Source organism: Perca flavescens, chromosome 6, assembly GCF_004354835.1.
Source record: "Perca flavescens isolate YP-PL-M2 chromosome 6, PFLA_1.0, whole genome shotgun sequence".
In the NCBI taxonomy this organism is placed as follows: Eukaryota; Metazoa; Chordata; class Actinopteri; order Perciformes; family Percidae; genus Perca; species Perca flavescens.
The window spans coordinates 10987990-11007350 of NC_041336.1; the positions used below are offsets into that span (position 1 = coordinate 10987990).

General features: G+C 42.2%; 1 protein-coding gene across 1 annotated transcript in view; it reads left to right on the top strand.

The window, feature by feature from the left end:
• rftn1b (raftlin, lipid raft linker 1b) overlaps positions 1–19361 on the top strand; it is a 114660-nt gene that overhangs the window by 49593 nt on the left and 45706 nt on the right. The window contains exons 3-4 of the mRNA XM_028580083.1: positions 4535–4712; positions 17006–17114. Of these exons, the coding sequence (XP_028435884.1) occupies positions 4535–4712; positions 17006–17114 (287 nt within the window). The remainder of the gene's footprint in view (positions 1–4534; positions 4713–17005; positions 17115–19361) is intronic.

Below are 19361 nucleotides of genomic sequence, written 5' to 3' on the forward strand. Positions count from 1 at the left end.
GCTGAATTTCAGGAAAGAGACTTCAGATACAGTATTAGGGGACTACTAAGGTCTATATAAAAGAGACTTCAGATACAGTATTAGGGGACCACTAAGGTCTATATAAAAGAGACTTCAGATACAGTATTAGGGGACTACTAAGGTCTATATAAAAGAGACTTCAGATACAGTATTAGGGGACCACTAAGGTCTATATAAAAGAGACTTCAGATACAGTTTTAGGGGACCACTAAGGTCTATATAAAAGAGACTTCAGATACAGTATTAGGGGACCACTAAGGTCTATATAAAAGAGACTTCAGATACAGTATTATGGGACCACTAAGGTCTATATAAAAGCATCCAAAGAGCACCATGTCATGGGACCTTTAAGCTATGTCACTTTTAGATTGAACTTGAACATTTTTCACCTCTCTTTATTCACACACGAGGACAGTCTCCTAGCCGTTTACGCCTTGACGGTGTAGGCCTATGTGCAGAGTACCTTCGCTGTCTTTGTGTGACAGCTCAGTCCCTAATCTAAAAACTTGACAGGAACTTTTATTTTATGTCAGATACATCCTCTTTTCTCTGTCTGTTTATAAATTGGACTCAAAAACAAAATTTGTCAAATTTTGTAGCTCAAACTGAAATATTTATACCTTGTGCTGATGCTTTTGTGCCCAGAGCCAATTTGCATAGGTTTGTGTCCACATACGTGTTAGCATTGATTTGGTTTGGTTTGATTGGTATATGCTTTGTACTGTGTCTAAACACATTAAAAAAGCATTACACAAAATACGCATTGAATTATAACATTATGAAACTAAATACATTGGACTCAATTGGAGTCCAGTAGTCTTGAGCCTATAAGTGATGCGCATACAATTATGCTTACACAAATTGCAATTCACATTGGATCTTGTCACACCACAATCATCCCAAGTACATGTGCAATAAAACACTTCCATGGCTTCTTAGATAAATAATGTATGAAATGACACTGTGAATGTAAAGACGTGCAGAAAACTCCACAGTAGACAAGTAGAAAAACATGCAGAATCATACATTAGCAGCACGTTATGTGCAGCTCAATAAATCACTCACTATTGTATTAAGAACAACAGATCCACATGTTACGGTCACAGTAACGCAGGAGCTTGTCTGCACTGGCCAAATGTAATGAATGAGACAGATGTTTTGCACAGCTGCTTTACACACATTAACAAGACTTTAACATCAAACAAGCGACAACACTCAGTATGTGTGAGAGCGTGCTGCATGGTGTCAGGAGTTTAAATGTGTGTGACTGACTGAACTCAATTTGGCCTCTGATGTCCTCGTGGTTGCACTGTGGGAAAAATAACTACACTAATGTGTGTATAGCATGAATATCATTTTACACAACTCATAATTCAGATTTTGAAAGCATTTCCAGAGTCAATCATACACATACAGTAGAGTGCATTATACTGAATCTACAGTTTGGGGTTTTTCAAATATTAAGTAATCTGTATCCAAATGCCAGTCTATAACCAGACCAAGCTCAATCTTTTAAGATTGAACATTAGCCTGGGAAGGCTGCTCTGTATTTTCTACTGAACAAGAGGCGTGATCAACAGGCATACTGTACGCAATTGGATTGTCCTTCAACCAATCAGACCAAACGATCCGAGTGACGTAGCAGCGACAGCGGCATAAACGGGTTGCTGCGCTTCGGTGGCCGCCTTGTTGAATGTAAACAAGAAGCTGCTTGGCCGCTTCTCTATTGCCATCGTGTTAAATCCGCCAATAGCGTGCCAGGTGGGTAGCCAGTTTGTGATTGGTCCCCGAAAAATTGTAACGGAAGCAGGATAGATAAAAACGTACAGGTTTCCAGCCTGAGCTGCAGGGCGAAATCAAAACGTCGACAGATCGGGCTGGGTTCACCCAGTCTATCCAAACGCACCTCGACAGCGGCTTCTCCAAGCTTGTCATACACAATACTTCCATTATTGGAAATTAAGCATTGCGATAGTTCATGCAGGACACGGAAGTCATACGCCTGCTGATTTAGTTATCATTTCTATCAGTCATGTCAATTACCGCCCATTCTCACAGGGCAGGCCATTTAAATGAGACTCCCTCCTCACTGATCCCTGACACCAATGCTGCCTCTCTCACCGCCACTGCTGGTAAAGCTTTGCCTCCACCGCCCCAGCCTCCACCTTCCTAGTTCAAAGTCAAAATGCTTTCAATGTCTTGGTTTGGGCCCTCTCCTGTATACCCATTGGGGGTTTTCTACATTGAGCTCTCTGTTTTGGCTTAGCATGCTGCTTGGGTAATCCAGGGAGTATCATAAAGAGCGGAGCCAACAGCGCCAAGCATAAGTGTATTTTATTATATTTATTTGTTGCAATAAATGTTAAATCTATGACGAGAGTGTTCCTGACTGAAAGTCTTGTTAGCGTTGCTGACTCTACCTGAGACCAAACACATAAAGAACCCGGCTGGCATGGTCTCACCAGTCTGCTCCACCCACACTGGCCCTCTCTCTGACCTTCCGTTGAACTTCTGTACTTTGACTTTTCCCATGGATCCAAACGTTTCTTTCTGTATGGTCTCATTGACTCCAATTAGCCATAGCGGCATTTCCCACGTCTTGTGACAGCTTGTACAGACAACCAGACCTCTGCTTCCTCTCTCCTCTCCTCTCCTCTCCTCTCTCTCTCTCTCTCTCTCTCTCTCCTCTCCCTCCCTCCCTCCCTGGTCTCTCGTTTTGCATCCAGCTCTTTGTGTTGGCGCTCTCCCACGCGCCCCAGCTGTTTGGCCTGCAGTAAATGTCGCCTCGTACAGCGCACTGTTGGGATCCCAGCCGACATGCACCTGGGGCCAAGCCCCATCTCAATCCCGGACTCTCTCTTACTCTCTATTTTGACCTCTCTTCCGTCTCCATTTTTCCTCTCCTTCGCATTATCAAGCTCTCCATTTTCTAATCTTATTGCTGCCATTCCCGGACCTAAACCACTCTCCCTTCCCACTCTCATTACCATACATACTGATTGGCCGATGTTGCCTGACAGAAGCTACGTGTGTCTTGTTGTCACACAGCTGGTTGCTCCCTGAAACAGGCCGTTGCCAGCGGCTGTCTGCTGCAGGTTGTCATCCCTCAGGGAGGTGCGCGCTGGCGGCTCGGAGAAAATATTGCTGAGAAAGAGCTTTGCGCAGCAACTCCGTCCCAAACTTTCTTTTTAAACAGCTGGTCACTCGCTGATTGCAGCTCATTAATGTCAGGCCCCTGTCCGCTGTACTGTAAGTTGCACTGAGAGGGAATCAAAGGAAGTGTCAGAATATAGAGAGCTGCCGTACAGATACAGAGCCGAAGCAATCAGCTATGATTGGATTTTGAGCCACTCTTATTAACTCCAAGATTGAGGGTATGGAGTGAAAAGCATGATGCTAATTGCCAAAACAAACAGGGAATGACTCCAAAATCAGTGTTGGTATCTGAATTGCAAATCTTCACGTGGCGTTTGCTTTTTTGTTTTTGTGAAGCAATTTTCCTTCTCTCCTCCTCATCTCTGTTGAGCTGTTGGGAATTATCATTAAAGAATAAGTATAGCTGTACCGGAAACCTTTGTACAATAATAAAGACCTCACACACAAATTAAATGGAAGCAATCAAAGAGGCTAACTGCTGTGAAAAAGGACTGTCATTTACATAATTTGCAGTGTGACAGGAATAGTCCAGATACTAAGAACTGCAGGAGAACATTTTTCTTGTGTTCCTTACATCAGTTTACTTAGGAGTCACCTGAGACTTTATGCATTGGACATTTCTTGCTGCATGTAGACTGGAATGCTAAATCTCACTAAGAGTTTTTTTTTAAATGTCCCAATTCAGGTGCAACAAGGAAGAAGACACTAATTCAGACACTGGCAGAACAGAACTAAAGAGCCTCCAATAGAGGCTATGGTAACAAAAAATGACTGCAAAAAGAAGGCAGGTGGCTGTCTGTAATGAATATATGTGTTGGAGCCATTTAGGGAAGGGTTAGTGAGACAACGAGGGTCAGCTGCAGAGAGGAGCAGGATCAGCTGATGGCAAATGTCGGGTCCAATGACAAGGTCCACGGAAAGGGAGGAGGGGAAAGGGAGGTTGTGAGGCTAAAGGGGAAGAATAGCCGACAGGGAAAGAGGAATCATGACAGTACTTTTCCATATAAATACTCGTTATTGCCAGTTAAAAGTGATTTGTACTTCTTCTGCTTCTAAACACAAATGTGTCTTTTTCCTGAGAACAGTCTTGTTGTTACTAAAGGGATTGCTTTGGAGACTCGGCTGTGATTTAGTAGGGAATAAACAGACAAGAAACATGAAAACTCAAATTTCATAAACAGAAATCAAAAAGTCCCGCTTGCTGCAAGCAAGAACACCTTTAACTTCCGCAAAACAAGAGCACAACCATCAGCGCTTAGCAGCAAAGATATGTCCAAATAAACCCCACAAATGTTCAGTGATTCCACATACAAATTGTTTTGTCTCATACATTCTTTTCCCGTTTGGTGTCTCTCAGGTGGGACGTCCACGCTGCGTCTCTCGTCGGTGCGGGAGCTGCCCGACCAGCTGCAGGAGCTTTACCAGCAGGGTTTTGTTTTGGCATCTTTTCACCCGTTCATCCAGCCGTGTGGTCCAGAGTCCAACAGCCCGCAGCACCAGCTCTACCGGGCCATACTGATCCGACTCAACGACGGGTAAGAGCCACATGAGAGTGATTTCTGGCCATTAAAGGTGTAATTATCTGACATGGGAGCAAGGCTCAAAACATTAGTTTGCTCCCACCCTAAACTAATGGAAACTCAAACATCCACCTAGTTTCTGCAGACAATTTAGTCGTTAAAGGTTTCCAGTTAAATAATTCATGCAAGAGTATTATTAGTAAAGTATTTCCGTTACGGTGTTGGCTCAAAAGAAGATTAAGGTCATGTACTGTATAATTGTATATACTGGTACTTGAGGCTTATTGTTTTTCTTCTTTTACAGATATGTACTGGAAAATATTCCAAGTAAAAAAAAAAAAAAGTAAATTTGCACATTTTTCAGAAAACTGAAAGTGAAATATAATAAATACTTACAACTTTTCTAAGTTCACAAGTTAACAAAACGTATGCTTTTTACAGTAATAACCGTCACTGTCATCAGTGGGGTGAAAGGTTGTGACAATTAAAAGGAGAGGGCCCTTATTAAATTAAATACAACTAAGGCGGGGGGAGGGGTGACCCCAAGGAAATCACCACAATCATCAGAATAAGACCTCTGTGATTACAAAATGATGCAGCCATTATAGTCACTTAAGAAAATATGGTGAGATTGCTAATGCACCTTAATTGGTGTCATTATGCAGACAAACTCTTGATGGGACTCAGATTTTGTTTTATCTTCATGTGTTGGGTGGTTCAAAAATGGTATGATGGCTGGATGGTAATAGACATTAGGGTTTATATAATGATCATACATGTTTACGGCCACTGTTTAATTTTTTAGAAATTATTTTTGTTAATAATGCGGGATACATCCGAGCAGAAAGATCTCCACAACAGCTACAAACTTAAAAAACAAAGGAGATTTTTGTGTTGCATTACTTATCAGTCGCACAACCTTTCGGTGTTGCTTCAGTATCAACAACAGAGCATCACAACATCTGTTTGTGGCTCAGCAAGCTGTCCTGTGGGCAGCTGTAATTGGACGTGAGTCAGCAATAACCTCAATCCTCTATCTCCAGCCCTTTCAATGCTCGGGCCAAAACCGGCTGCATGGCCCAAAGTCACCGCCGCCCCCTACATCTGCCCTCCAGCCCTGTGCCCCAGCCGATGTGTCCTGGGAAATATGGGGGTGGGCGCACGTTTGGGTCAGGGCAGGACGCCACGGAGTGGCTCCAAGGGTGGTTGAAGGGCATGTCGGGGGAGTGATGGACAGTGGAGGTGGCTTTTTGTCTGGTCAGAATCCTTAAAAAGAGATCGCTTCCTCTGGACTCCAGCAGAAAAACTGCTTTACTTTTTGGAAAGATTCATCCTGGGATTTTGAAAGGGTCTGACAGCCCCAGGGGTCCCGAAACCTGATTATCTTATTCAGGACCATGTACTATAAAGTCAGTTGAAGTAAAACCATGACAATCAAAAAGATTGAACCTTCCCTGGCAGCAGTGACATGCAGACAGTCCCTGTGGCTGCTCTGTCTGGCTCTGAAGTCCAGAAAATATCCTGGCTTGTTTACCAAAACACTGTTCCCATGGGTTTGTGAGAGTGTGTGTGTGTGTGTGTGTGTGTGTGTGTGTGTGTGTGTGTGTGTGTGTGTGTGTGTGTGTGTGTGTGTGTGTGTGAGAGGATGTCTTGCTGCTTTTTGAAGAGGTTAGCACTTGAAGCTTTTTCTTTAGACAAGCTGTTCCAACACATTCTCACTCCCAACTCGTCAATTTCTGCTCTTTAATACCAGTCCCCACCATTGTCGCTCTTCATACTACAGTACATAAACATATAGCCCCCTGGTCGAGCTGTTGCTCTGCCCGGTGCGTCCCATACAGACGCTAAAGGGTGCCTTGTGCATCGGTATCTGAAGCTGAGGGCCACTGAATAAAGGCCCGTCCACACCAACAACGATAACTATATCCATAACCATAACGATGTGAGCAATCGCATCCACACTGCTAAACGATTACGTTCTGTAAACAGCAGTGGCGAACCGTGAGTACTACAGCTGGGCCTTCACCTCGGCCATCACCGCCGAGAAAAGAAATCATCGCGGAAAAAAGCAACAGTACGATGAATTGAAAGGGTTTAACAAGTGCAATCCTTTAATTAACGATGACAAAGATGTAAACAAAATGAATGCGCCACAGGGAAAGGGACAGACAAGTGAGCATGGGGGGAATAAAAACCCTCTAAAAACAAAAATCCAACCGCACACTTCTGATACATTGATTGATTGATTCGATATTGCATTAAAGGCAATTTGCGCTGGGACAACCTCTGCAATAAATACATCCAGTAATCTTAATCCCTTGAAATAATAATCAAGGTGGTTTATAACATAGGCCTACCTTACATGAAAAGTGGGCGAGGGCGGCGTCATAAAGTTTGTCCTTTGATTTGAGCTCCAAAAGAAGTGATTTCTCTATGGACATCAGTGCCAATGCTCCCAGGCGATCCTGTCCAGTACTGTTCCTGGCGTGCGTCTTGATGTGCTTCAGAGCCGAGAAAGACCGCTCCACAGAGGAGGTGGGCGCTGCTCATCTAGCTGAAGATCAACTCTTGTGTCCCCAAAAGTTTTCTAACTGACCGTCGCTTGCAGGTGTGCCACAGAATCTTGATGTCGGTGGGCTGACTTTGTCAGATTTGTAAAGCTGACAAATCCGCAGCTTACCCAGGTGGATGACTTGACAGTTGTAAAAAGTAAACAACTCCAGCAGTACAGCTTCGTCATCCATGGATATCGCTGATCATTTTCGGTCTTGAAATGCCTTTCCACTTTCTTAACCTTTTCTTTTAATTCCAGTTCTGGAGTTGGTTTAACCGTTTTTTATTAATTCAAGTATTTCTGTTAAAGGCCGCCTTGAAAAAGGCGATGCTATCAAGCTAGCCACAACGTCACTCTCGTCTTCCGCCATTTAACTCTGTCTCTCAACCGCTCTCACCACTCTGCAGAGATTCGGACTTCATGAAGGCCTAGAATCTTTTGTTTTTTTCCCGCCCACTTGAAATCAAAGCGTGATTGGTCGATTTGCCCGTCACTCTCCACACCAAAACACATAGCTTGGCCTTCCCCGGGATTTGTGAAGTCCTAACCAATGAATGAGCCAGCTAACTGGGCCTTAATAGAGACAGACGATTCTGATTGGATAACATGTTTTCAGGACATGACCTTGACAGTAAGCTTAACTTTAGAACATAGATAAGAGAAAATGTATTAAATGTATTGTATTCAATAAAATGAGATAGAAATAAAAAAATAAAAGATTTCTTTTATTGAATACTTAATTATTAGTATTATTATTAAATTAAATTAATTATTATTTATTATTATGTTTAGGCCTTCTCTGAAGGCGTAGAAGGCCCTGAAGGTTCCCCACTGGTAAACAGTGGTGTTAAGCAGGCACTGCACTCTCCAGCTGATAATAACACATACCACAGCAGACACTGCAACGTCAGAATGTCTGTAGGAATATCCTACGTATTCGTGAATTCAGAAAAAAGTCTACCAGCGGTCCCTGGGGCACAGACACCGCTGCCTTCTCCAGGAAACAGGCGCACAGAGCTCCAGAGAGCCAGGGATCAGAGCAGGCGGGCGGCTGTTAGATCTGTGCAGAGCACAGAAACACAAACACAGACAGTAGGCCTATGATATGTTAACTTTCAAACACAAGATTCACTCTCATTGGTTTCTGTGACATGAGAAATACTTTCAAAGTACTAATGTTTAAAAATACAAAAACACACAGAGCGGGAGGGGAGGAGGATCGTAGCCCCGCTGAGAGGAAGTCACATCCCGCCACCAACCGCGAAACGCATCTCTTCGCAGTGTCTCTCTCCGCCGTGTCATGCTGTAAACTCAGATGGGTTTTGATTGGCTGTCAGTGTTTCTATCGTTCATCAAATCGCTCTGAAAGTGATCCGAAACATATCGTTCGCCACTGTCGTTGTCGTTATAGATGTGGTGTGAACTCTGTTGAGTTGTAACAATTTTTAAAACTTTATTTTTTATAGTTACAGTATTGTTATGGTTATTGTTCTTGGTGTGGAGTGTCACATGTGACGCAGGGTTTCCCCCAGTGTATTGCAAGCCTGTTTGGCCAACCAGGCCTAAACCCCTGGGAATTATTTTGTACTGTATTTTTAAGACGTTTTTTTTAAACTACAGTGAAATGTAGATGTAGTCCTATTTTCAAATCTCCAGTTAGATTTTAACACTGACTTAAAGCGTAACTCTCGCCAAAATGCAACCTAGGGTGTTTTTGTGAATGTACCCCAGTCAAAGTTTCGTTTAAAAGCATAATTAGGACGGAAGCGCCACTTTTAAGATTTATTGTATTATCGTTTTTCGGTCAAATTGCCTTTTGAATGGGAGTGCTAGGGGCACTTTTATGCCAGTCTCAAAATAGCTATTTTTAAAACACTAAGAAGGCTCGACACAACATGAAACTTTGCTTATAGTATCACCAGGGGCTCTACACCTTAACGAAAGCATTGACAACATTGTTTTTTTACCCAGAATTTACTAAAAAGAAAGGTTCGACTCACCTTAGCAGTTGTTTCCGGTTGCTACCATCTCGCCAGTCAAAAAGTGTCGATCTCCGAATGCAACGTAACAGGGAGGAGAGTAAAGACGGAAAGCTCCTAAAGCTTAGTTCCATATAAATGCACGGATAATTCGTTGTTTGGTCGTTGGTGAAAAACAATATCGACCTTGTAGTTGAAAAAAGAGCCTCATATAAGAATGACATTTCCTCCTATGGAGTCCGTTCATTCGCAAAACACCCTAGGTTGAATTTTGGCGAGAGTTACGCTTTAATAGAACCATATGGAATCTGTCTTAGAGCTTTTAAATTCTCAACTTTGCGATTCTGTCCACGATTCTGTTTTCACATAAACTATTGGGCTCTACATTAATACATTACATTAATTAATCAGTCTGTGACTCCGGGCCCTCGTTGAAAAAAATAAAAAAGACACTTGCCACAGGGCTAAATAACTTTTTTTGGGGAAACCCTGTGATGAGTTGGGAGTGAGAATGGCCAACGACCAAGACTTGAGTGTTTTATGAGCATTGCATACTAACTCTTGTTTACATTTGTCTTTGTGCATATTGTGTGTGACTTCATGGGAATGTGTGACATTGTTCAGGATAAATCTCCCGAGCAGAATCTACCCCAGATTCCTCACAGCTTAAAACACATTTCTGTAATTTCTTCACTGCTGAGCATAAACACAACCGCTGCTACTAATCTACATTGACATTTTAGTCATTTAGCTAACGCTCTCAGCCACAGTGACAGCACAATAACTGCGGAAAACCAATACCCGATATTACAAGCAACCAAGAGTGCTGTGCTCCGACAGCTCTGCTGCAACATCTGAATGATCATGTAAGGAAAATGAAACAGAGGACATAAAATAAAAACTAAAGAAGACTATCTGTGCAAGGCTTTTGTTGTTGTTGTTGTTTTCAGAAAGATTAATGAATAGAGGATCAGGGATGCGATTCAAATGGGAGAAGGATGACCGGGGGGATTTGGTGAAAAGATGAATTTAAGATAAAAAGAAAAAAAGATGAAACTTTGGGGATCCTTATGGGAGAGCTAAGTTGTACCAGAAAATGTCCACATAGAAGAAGAATACAACCAAAGTAAGCAATAAACAAAAACATAAAAGATAAGAGCAGTAAAAAAAAAAAGTAATAAATTAGAAGAAAAGAAATTAATTGGTTTGTGCAAATGTATGCTGATGATAATTAATATTCTTAAGTGCGGTAAGAGCGTCCAGATATTTTATCCTTGCAGGAAAACTGTCTGACATGCCTCACTCCTTTCCCTGATCCCTGCTGGTGTTTGTTGGTGATATCAGGACTTGTTTTCCTCCTTTCAGGAGAAACCATTTCCTGTTTTTTCTTGTCGTACAGTATGAGAAAAAAACCACAGTGTGAGATAATTCATCACAGCAAACATTAAACATAATTTGGGTTTGTCAAACCTTCTGTCTTATCATTATTTATGTGTTCTGATATGCCTCGCTTACTGACAGCTGCAGAAAGAAACGGATGTTTTTAAAAACCTGCCGTACAGTCTTACTCCACACATCCAGGTGTTCTCATCCGAGGCGTCTTTGTTCATCAGGACCGTGTTTATTTCAAGACGAAGTTTTTAAATTACAAAGGTAAATGTTAAAAGAGTGTCACTAACTAGTCATGTTTCCAGCACATCAAGTCCTCACACCTTAATGACAGAAAAGGCTTCTTGTCAGTTCCTCCTTTTTTTGGGGGTTAAGGTCTGGTTGAGTTTAGGCAACTAAAATGGCTTGGTTAAGGTTACAGGAAGATTGTGATCATGATTAAAAGACACCAACGTTGATTGTTGAAAGGAGATGGGATCCAAAGTCAAACAAATAATAATGCACATACAGTACCATTGTCTATGCAGAGAATGAATATGACTTTTACATTTGGAAAATTACTTTGCACCTATTTTGAAAATGCTTATAAAACAGGCAACTTTACGGCACCTAATAGTGGGTTGAAAACATAGCAGCCAGCCACGTTTTAGAAGGTCATATAGTTAAAATGCATGGCACCTTATCTGCCCTACCTTCCTGCAGATTGTGGCCATTAGTAATCACCTCCCATGCTGGTGTGTAGAACACCTCAGGTTCACTTTCGACATACCCAGACAATCGCACAAAGCTCTTTCGCTGCAAAACTGGACAACAGAAATATTGATTTTGTATGAAAAGGCTACAGCTGAATGGACTGCATCTGTCTTTTATATATATATATATATATATATATATATATATATATATATATATATATATATATATATATATATATATATATATATCATCCTTGCCTTGCTCTGGAGAAAAAGACACCATGAGGGGGTAGAGAGAAAGAAACGAAAATCACAGCTGGAGTGTGAAGAAGCAGAGAGAGGAACACAGGATGACGCTGAATGGGATGGATAAGAAAAAGGAGAGAGAAAGAGAGATATTGAGTAAAAAAGGGGCAGAGAAGTCTACCATCCTTTGATGGTCCCGGCCAAAAGCGGAGCCCAGGCTTTATCTCCAGCGTCTGTCACCGTGGAGACAGCTTCTCGCATCAGCACCAGCCCAGAGGAATCCAAATCTCCACCAGGGGAAAATGAGGGAAGAGAAATAAGAGAAACCAAAAGAGAAGAGCATATCTTCACAAGTTCCCTTTTGCTGTCAGACCCAGAAATCCAAAGAAGTAGAAGAAGACAGGGTGGGGGTTGGGGCGGGATACAGTGAATGGGATTGAAAGCATGACAGCAAGCAGCCATTCATCCGTCGTTTCAAAAGAGAACAGCTTTTTGCAACTGCACTGAAAACAAAGCAAAAGTGAAGGTAGAGGAACTGACTGGTGTACAGCAGCTCTTAATTTAGCATGCACAGTATGTCTGTGGACACAATCACAGTCAAGTCTCTACAGTATTAGCCCCAGTGTGAAAGGCTCAGCCAACAAGGCACTTTACTTGGAGGAGGTGACGCTGAAGGAATGTCAGGCAGTACACAGAGGTTGTGTACATACAGCGTCGTATCATCTGTAAATAAGACACTGTCACCTTACTGACATGTCTGGTTAAGGGGGTTATAACTTTAGAAACCCAAAAAGGCAATTGTCCCCCCCACGAAAAAAACCCTGCAATGCAGACAGAATGGATTGCACCGTTTGAAAATGTAAAATGTCAACTGTCAAATTTCCCAGTGTTCAATTTGATTGCGATGGAAAAGGGTTACAGTTCAGCAGGCAATGTCTGATGGGATATATTCATCATTATTGGGTAATTGCAAGGAGCTCCTGCATGCTCAGGCAGTGTAAGAGAGGGATTGAAAGAGAGCGATGGGTTGAGAGGGAGAAGCAGGGTGAGAGTGCGAGAGGGAGATGGAGAAAGAGGAAAATAAAGAGGTATGTACTAAAAACCATTAGAGGGGATTCGCTCCAGTGAAATTATTCACAAATGTGTGAAAATGTGACATTAGGAGAGGTATGCTCTATTATTAAAGCTCCACAGCGACAGAGTGCTAAACATGGGTTCAGTTGTTCCCTGACTGTGTCGTCATAGCAATAGAGGGGTGGTGGGTGATGGAGGGGGGGTCAGAGGTTTGACACAGCTCTGCTCCTGACTATTATGTGACAATGGTTTTATTCAGCCTTTTTTATAAGAAAAGCTTTTCTTGTATACAGTAAGTGCACATTTAACTCCTCTAAAGCCAATTCCTGAAACAGGTAACATTAAAGTAATAGTTTAAAACGTTTTACTGAATGGGCACTTTGCTACTTTCTGGCAACAATTGCTTCAAACAATATATAACCTGTTTTGAGTTCTTCCTGTGAAATACAGTCCTGTGTCCAAAAAGTTATTTAGGTCTCACAACATTGACCATTTACAGCTATAGTTTCTGTGTCCCCCATGAGGAAATCTTTTTTTCAGATTATTTTTTTGGGCATTTTAGGCCTTTAGGATAATACCTCTTCTGAAGAGTCCATCATGTTTTTTGAATCCTCCGTGTCCTCCTTGGCTACTAGCAACTGCGTAGAGGAGGGGTGGGGGCGGTGAGCGATCACAGAAGGCTTGTATCATGTGGATGCGCCGACAGTGTTGTCATTACTTAGAATTCCTCATGGGGGAGACAGAAACGACGCACTAAAGCTTTAAAGACAACATTTTAACATTAACTTTCAAAGCTGTGTTAATTAGCCACACTAATCGGTCCACAACTCTAGTCTAGGCAGAACTATCTCTTTTGAATGGATTGAAGTGAAATTTTGTATAGACATGGTCTCCAGAGGATGCAGCCTATACTGACTTGCTGTAAAAGGTGCTGCAGATACTCAAGGTCCCTGGTGGATAAATCCAAATTACTTGGGTAAAGTTTTTCCTCTAGAGCACGTGTGTCAAACTCACGGCCCGCGGGCCAAATCCAGCCCCTCGCTAATTCTGATCCGGCCCGCATATCAATCTTGGTTCACAATATATTTTGGCCCACCTAAAACATGGGAAGGAGAAACGGAACATCCTCCACTACGGCTAAGCAGACAGATGAGTCTCAAAAGAGTGAACACTTTATTAACAGAAACACCAAAGAAATGAGCGCTTATTGCCACAAATGGTGCCAATGGATAGATAAATAATTGAGTGTGCAGGTTTGTTCTGAGAAGGTTTCCATTTAAAAAAAAAGAAAGACTAAACTGGTTGTAGACATTTTTTTTACACACAAAAACAATAACATGTCAACACAATCCCTTTTCATACCCCAGTGAACACTGCCTAATTGGAAACCGCACATTTACAAATGATGTAGCCACTACAATGCTAAAACAAATCCCAAAGCAAGCCATTAACAGGTAATTCGCAATTATTTACCATGTGAGAGTTCAGCTCCAGTGGGAGTGATTAGTCTTACGCAAGATGTTCTATGGCGAAACAAAGCATGCGACCCATCTGTGGGGCAGACATGAAGAGGGAGGAGGGGGGGCTTCGCAGGTGTATTCACCCAGGAGGGAGCTCCAGGTAGGTGGGCAGGCAGGCAGGCATTTGACACCCGTCTAACCACACGAGACCTCAGAGGTTGACAGCCGGTGCTGCACGCTGCATGAGAAGTCATTGCTTCACACAGAGAAGATGGACTGCAGGTGATGCAGCTGCTATTTTTGACCTGAGGCGTCCCTTCAGGACTGAGTGCATCGTTTCAATTCTTGTTCCCACACATCTCTCTCTCCCTCTCTGATGCTCCTTCCATTCTGAGTTTTATTCAAAAATGAGTTATTTATCGTTTAAAAAAGAAGTAACACCTTCTCTGCACAAAAGCTTTCAGAAGGACTGAATTCATTACTGTTTTAACAATAGATTATCATTGATGTAGCCTGCTGGAGTTTTAATTCCCCTGCAAAGTGAATTTATATCACTATGAATAAAAGGGCTTTTCATTTCATCATTTGAAGCGGCCTCTTAACTCGCAGCAAGCGGGGGCACCTGCAGATCTTTCAGTACAGTACTGCCAAACAGGTTGTATAAGGCCTGTAGTGTATTAGTATAATCGTTTAGAATGTAAGAACGTTAAGAAATGGTGTGCACTTCACACTGTACTGTGAAGCCTGAAGATGTGCCTGGAGTACCAAGCTGGTTGGTTGTGATCTATGTCGCAACCAACAGAGGATACAGCCACCTTTTTTTGACAGCGCCGCCAGGCTTCTGCCATCGTGCCTTTGATTGTTCTGACGCTGCGAAAAAAAAACGAGCGGCGGCTCTCAGCTCGTTTCACAGAGCGTGTGAAGTTTGTCCTTAACGAGTCAGTCGGCCCAGTTTCTGTTTCGCTGTGTGCTGCGACAGCGATATATGCCTAGCGACGGGTGTCAGTGACAGTAGAATAGAAGTGTGACGACTATGTTTTTTTTAAATTTTTGTTTTTGTTTGGATTGATGACATAAGTGAGGGGCCATTGGTTAGGCTGTGAAGTCTAACAGAAAGACTCAAGTTTCAAGGTTTAAAGTGATAACGCTGTGATTTTCAAACTGTGCAATTCTGAGTCATGTGGGAATAATACAAGAGTGCTTTTGCTCTAATAAGCCTATGAAGATTCAGGTTAGCAACATTTATTCAGACAGTAAAATGACATGTAGAGTGAAATATGGGCATATTTTAACAGGGTAGAAAAGAAAAGCAGGTAAGCCTCATCAAGCAAACATTCTGAAAAAAATATAAAGAAGCTTATCTTGCTCTCTTTAAATGGGGCACTCCAACTTTATATGTCAAAGTGAATTACACAGCCCGTGAATCTGATGAATAATGTCTTTTGTAGCTCTGGAAGGAGCTTTGTCAAGTGAGAAAATTACGATTCATCTCATCATGGGCATGGAGACTACACATTTTAAATAGAAAGCCTGTATTAAAAACTGGGGGCAGAAGTTTGAAAATGGGTGTTTATAAGGCAGAGGGGGCCTAATGAAAGAGGCTATTGAGCTGCATTATGGGAAGTGTAGGATTCAGTGTTTTTGATCCTGACTTATACCACTGTAGGGACTAAAAGTTACTGATTGTGAGCTTTCCTTTTTTAAATCTGTCTTCTGCAAATCCCCCTACTTTATGTTACACTACATTATTAATTACCTGGAGTGTCTTTAATTTACATTTTTCATGTGACCAACAATAACACAATAATAAATATATAATCACTTGACAGGGTTTTTTCTTCAGTAAAATCACATTGAAGGAATAGTAAATAATAAATGAGATTCTCTTAAATGGAAAGATTGACATTAACTGTATGCTAAACTTAAAAAAGTCAAGCCATTATTATTATTATTATTATTATTATTATAAATAATAAGCATAAACTATTACTTTAAGATGTTGATTTGCAACTGATTTCTCAAACATTATTAATAATTTATACATCAAACAGCTCATTCTGCATCCAATGGGGGCATGTCAAAAAAAATCACTGTGATAAAGTATTAGTAACACACAGTGACATGTATGTTCACTCAGAGGGAGTCTTCGCGTGGAACTGGGAAGCTGTAAGCACGGCCTGTAACCTACCAGCATGCACGCGTGCATCTCTTACCCTCCCCCACATCAGGTGTCCGTGTAAAGCCAGAACTCTCGCAGAGCACACACACAGCCCTCACACACAAAGACACACACCTACTGTATATGCACAAAGACTCTGTAGCACACTGAGGAAAAGGGCGTGTGGGGCTTCTTCCCCTTGTCAACAGGATGAGAAGCAGGGAGGTGGAAGCCGGGGCATTAGTCTCCTCAGGGCTAGCTCTGGGATTTCCTCCAGAGGACAGAATAGGAAAATACAGCACCATATAAATAGATTCTCCTCACTCCAAATACAGATAAGGCCTCAGCGGGGAGGGATAAAGGGGGTATGGGGTGCAAGACGAGATTTACATTGAATTTCCTGCTTTCTGTGCTCCCCATGTGTTTTCTTTCATCCATGTGGATCTTTGTCTCACTTAAGTGTTTTATTGTATTTTTCCCTCGCCTCCCACAGGGCAACAATAACATTAACAAAGCTTCTTGATGCCGTGTAATTTGTTGATAGGGGGTTATTTTTGTATTATAGACTGATATAGTCTGTGAATAGCACCCTGTTTGTGATGTTTTATGGCTGTAATATTTTAAATTTAGGTCGGTTGTCAATGTGTGGCTGCATGTGTGAATGCATGGGTACCCTCATGTGTTGTGAGCATGGCTGGCTTTGCTGAAAGGCTGAAGCTCATTGTCCTCTCTCCCCCACTGTGGTGCCTGCAGGGTGGAAAGGAGCCAGCCTATCTGCCCGCCATACAAACTACAGCTGGAAGAGTGTCTGTCTGCTGAGCAGGTGCCCACCGCAGAGCTCATCCAGGGCTACGTCAAGAAGGTAGGACTGCTTTACAAATGCCAAGCTGAAGGGTTTTGTCAGTTTGTGCCCAGCTGGAAGTTGGGAGGCAGGGCGGAAGGGAAGGGAGCAAGAGATAGGGAGAAATGAATGCAGAGAAATTGCATATTCTATCATCAGAGTCGGAGATCCAGAGCAGACAAAGAAGAGCATGTGAAAAGATTTCCTAAATTTTCAATACCAGAATATCAACTCAAGTCTGCTACCAAAACTTTGTTTAACCTGTCATCCTCTCTGAAGGTTCAGAGAACACAATGTTTGCATGTTTACAACAGTATACATTGTTAAAGCTGCATGCAAGCACGCTGCTGTCAGGGTGAATGCTTTTAACTGCACCCTGTCACACAGTGAGTGGTGGCAGTTGCCAATGAAGTACACAATGTTGAAGGAGTGACAAAAAAAAAGGATTTCAAAAGATAAAGAAAACACAGGCGTGGTAGTGACGTGTGTATTTTAACCAGAGGTTGTCAGGTATGAATTAGTGATGGCTTTGATTGTGTTGCAACTCCTCTAACACGAGCCATGTTGACAGGCTTCTACTGCTACTAGAAACGTGCTTGTGTTAGATAATTACTAACAGTTTCAGCTTGAGCCAAAGTAACCCACAGAGTGTCAACACAGTCGTCTAAAATCTTTGAGAGGTGGTTTTGCCATGCTGCAGTTCATCCTAAGTCGAATTCAGGAAGTATGTAGTCTCGCGTAGCCAGACTTTTCTCCACAGCGCTGCGGAGGAGGGTCTGGCTAGTCCACACAACATTTGGTGGAACATGTGTGCATTCAAAAGTTGTTTTAGTCGTGAAACAAAAAACTCAAGATTGGACAGATAGTCTAGCTAGCTGTCTGGATTTACCCTGCAGAGATCTGAGGAGCAGTTAACCATAGTCCTCAGAAATGGAAGAGTTTAAAATTACAACACAAAGAAAGTGGAAGGTAACGGACATCCGGCCGAAAAGAGGGACATCTGGCGGAATTTCCAGCAGCACTGGAGCAATCCCGGAAGTGGAACGTCGTTGATATAGACTAGGCGATATGTAATGTCTGCGTTTCCTTAATAGTGTAAGGCTGATGTTTATTAGCAAACCAAATAGCTTAACATTTCTATATTTTCTGTAGAGGGGAAAGCAGCGAACACAAGCAAGAATCATACTCACTGATCTGATAATGAATTGGCTCTGCACTGTTGTGAATGCATTGCCTTAGAAGGCCTGTTTGAAATGGCACTTAAGTTCAGATGATGTATATGAACCTCCTCTCTTGTGAGCTGGTTATGACGCGTCATCGTGATACAACCTCCTCCCCCCTGTAATCTGTATATTACAGACCGTTATGTCAGCCTTTGAAGCCTCGCTCCTGAACCTTTCTGTACATTTTGCCCTTCGATTAGTCATGCAACCACAGTCCTGTAGGACCTCATTACTGTTGGTTATCATTTTAATCTACTGAGCTGCTACAGGCTTGCTGGAGGAGGAGGTGGAGGAGGATGAGGCCATGCTAAAAATCTATTAAAAAGGGAAGTGGACATGGATGAGTGGTAGAGGAGTGAGCGGAGAAGTCCATTCCCTTTAGCCTCTCTGTTTCCTTTTGTTTTTCTCTCTTCATCTCTTTTTTCCCCCTCTCATCTTCGTCCCCTTCTCTTCATCACCGTCTCAATCTCTGCCGTTATCCCTGTGCCTCTCCTTCCGTCATCTCTTCCCTCCACTCTCTCTGCCCCGCTCAATCTCTCTCTCCGGAGTTCTCATCTTGACCTTCAGACACCTCTTCCTGGTGCCACTTTAATAACTTACGGAGGAAATAGGAAATGTGGTCTCAAGTCAAAATTGAAATTGGTTTTTTCACTGCAGGCTGTTGATATTCCGGTGGCAGAATAAGGGAAGCTGCTTCCAGAAAATGTTTCATCAAGTTTGTGCTCCGCGTCCTTTCGGTTAATGAAGAGAAACGAGGTGAAGAAAAGTTTCCTCCTTGACCTCAAAACCTCATTGTGTTGACCCGAGGTGGTTCCATCTAAGCCAGCGTGACGTCTGTTCATTTAGATTAAGAAGTTTAGAAGAATGATCTTTTTTTTATTTTGTCTTACATGTCTTCTGTATTGATTCTGCAGAAAATCTCATATGGTAGATTCAATTCAATTCAATTTTATTTATAGTATCAAATCATAACAAAAGTTATCTCGAGACACTTTACAGATAGAGTAGGTCTAGACCACACTCTATAAATTCCAAAATCCCAACA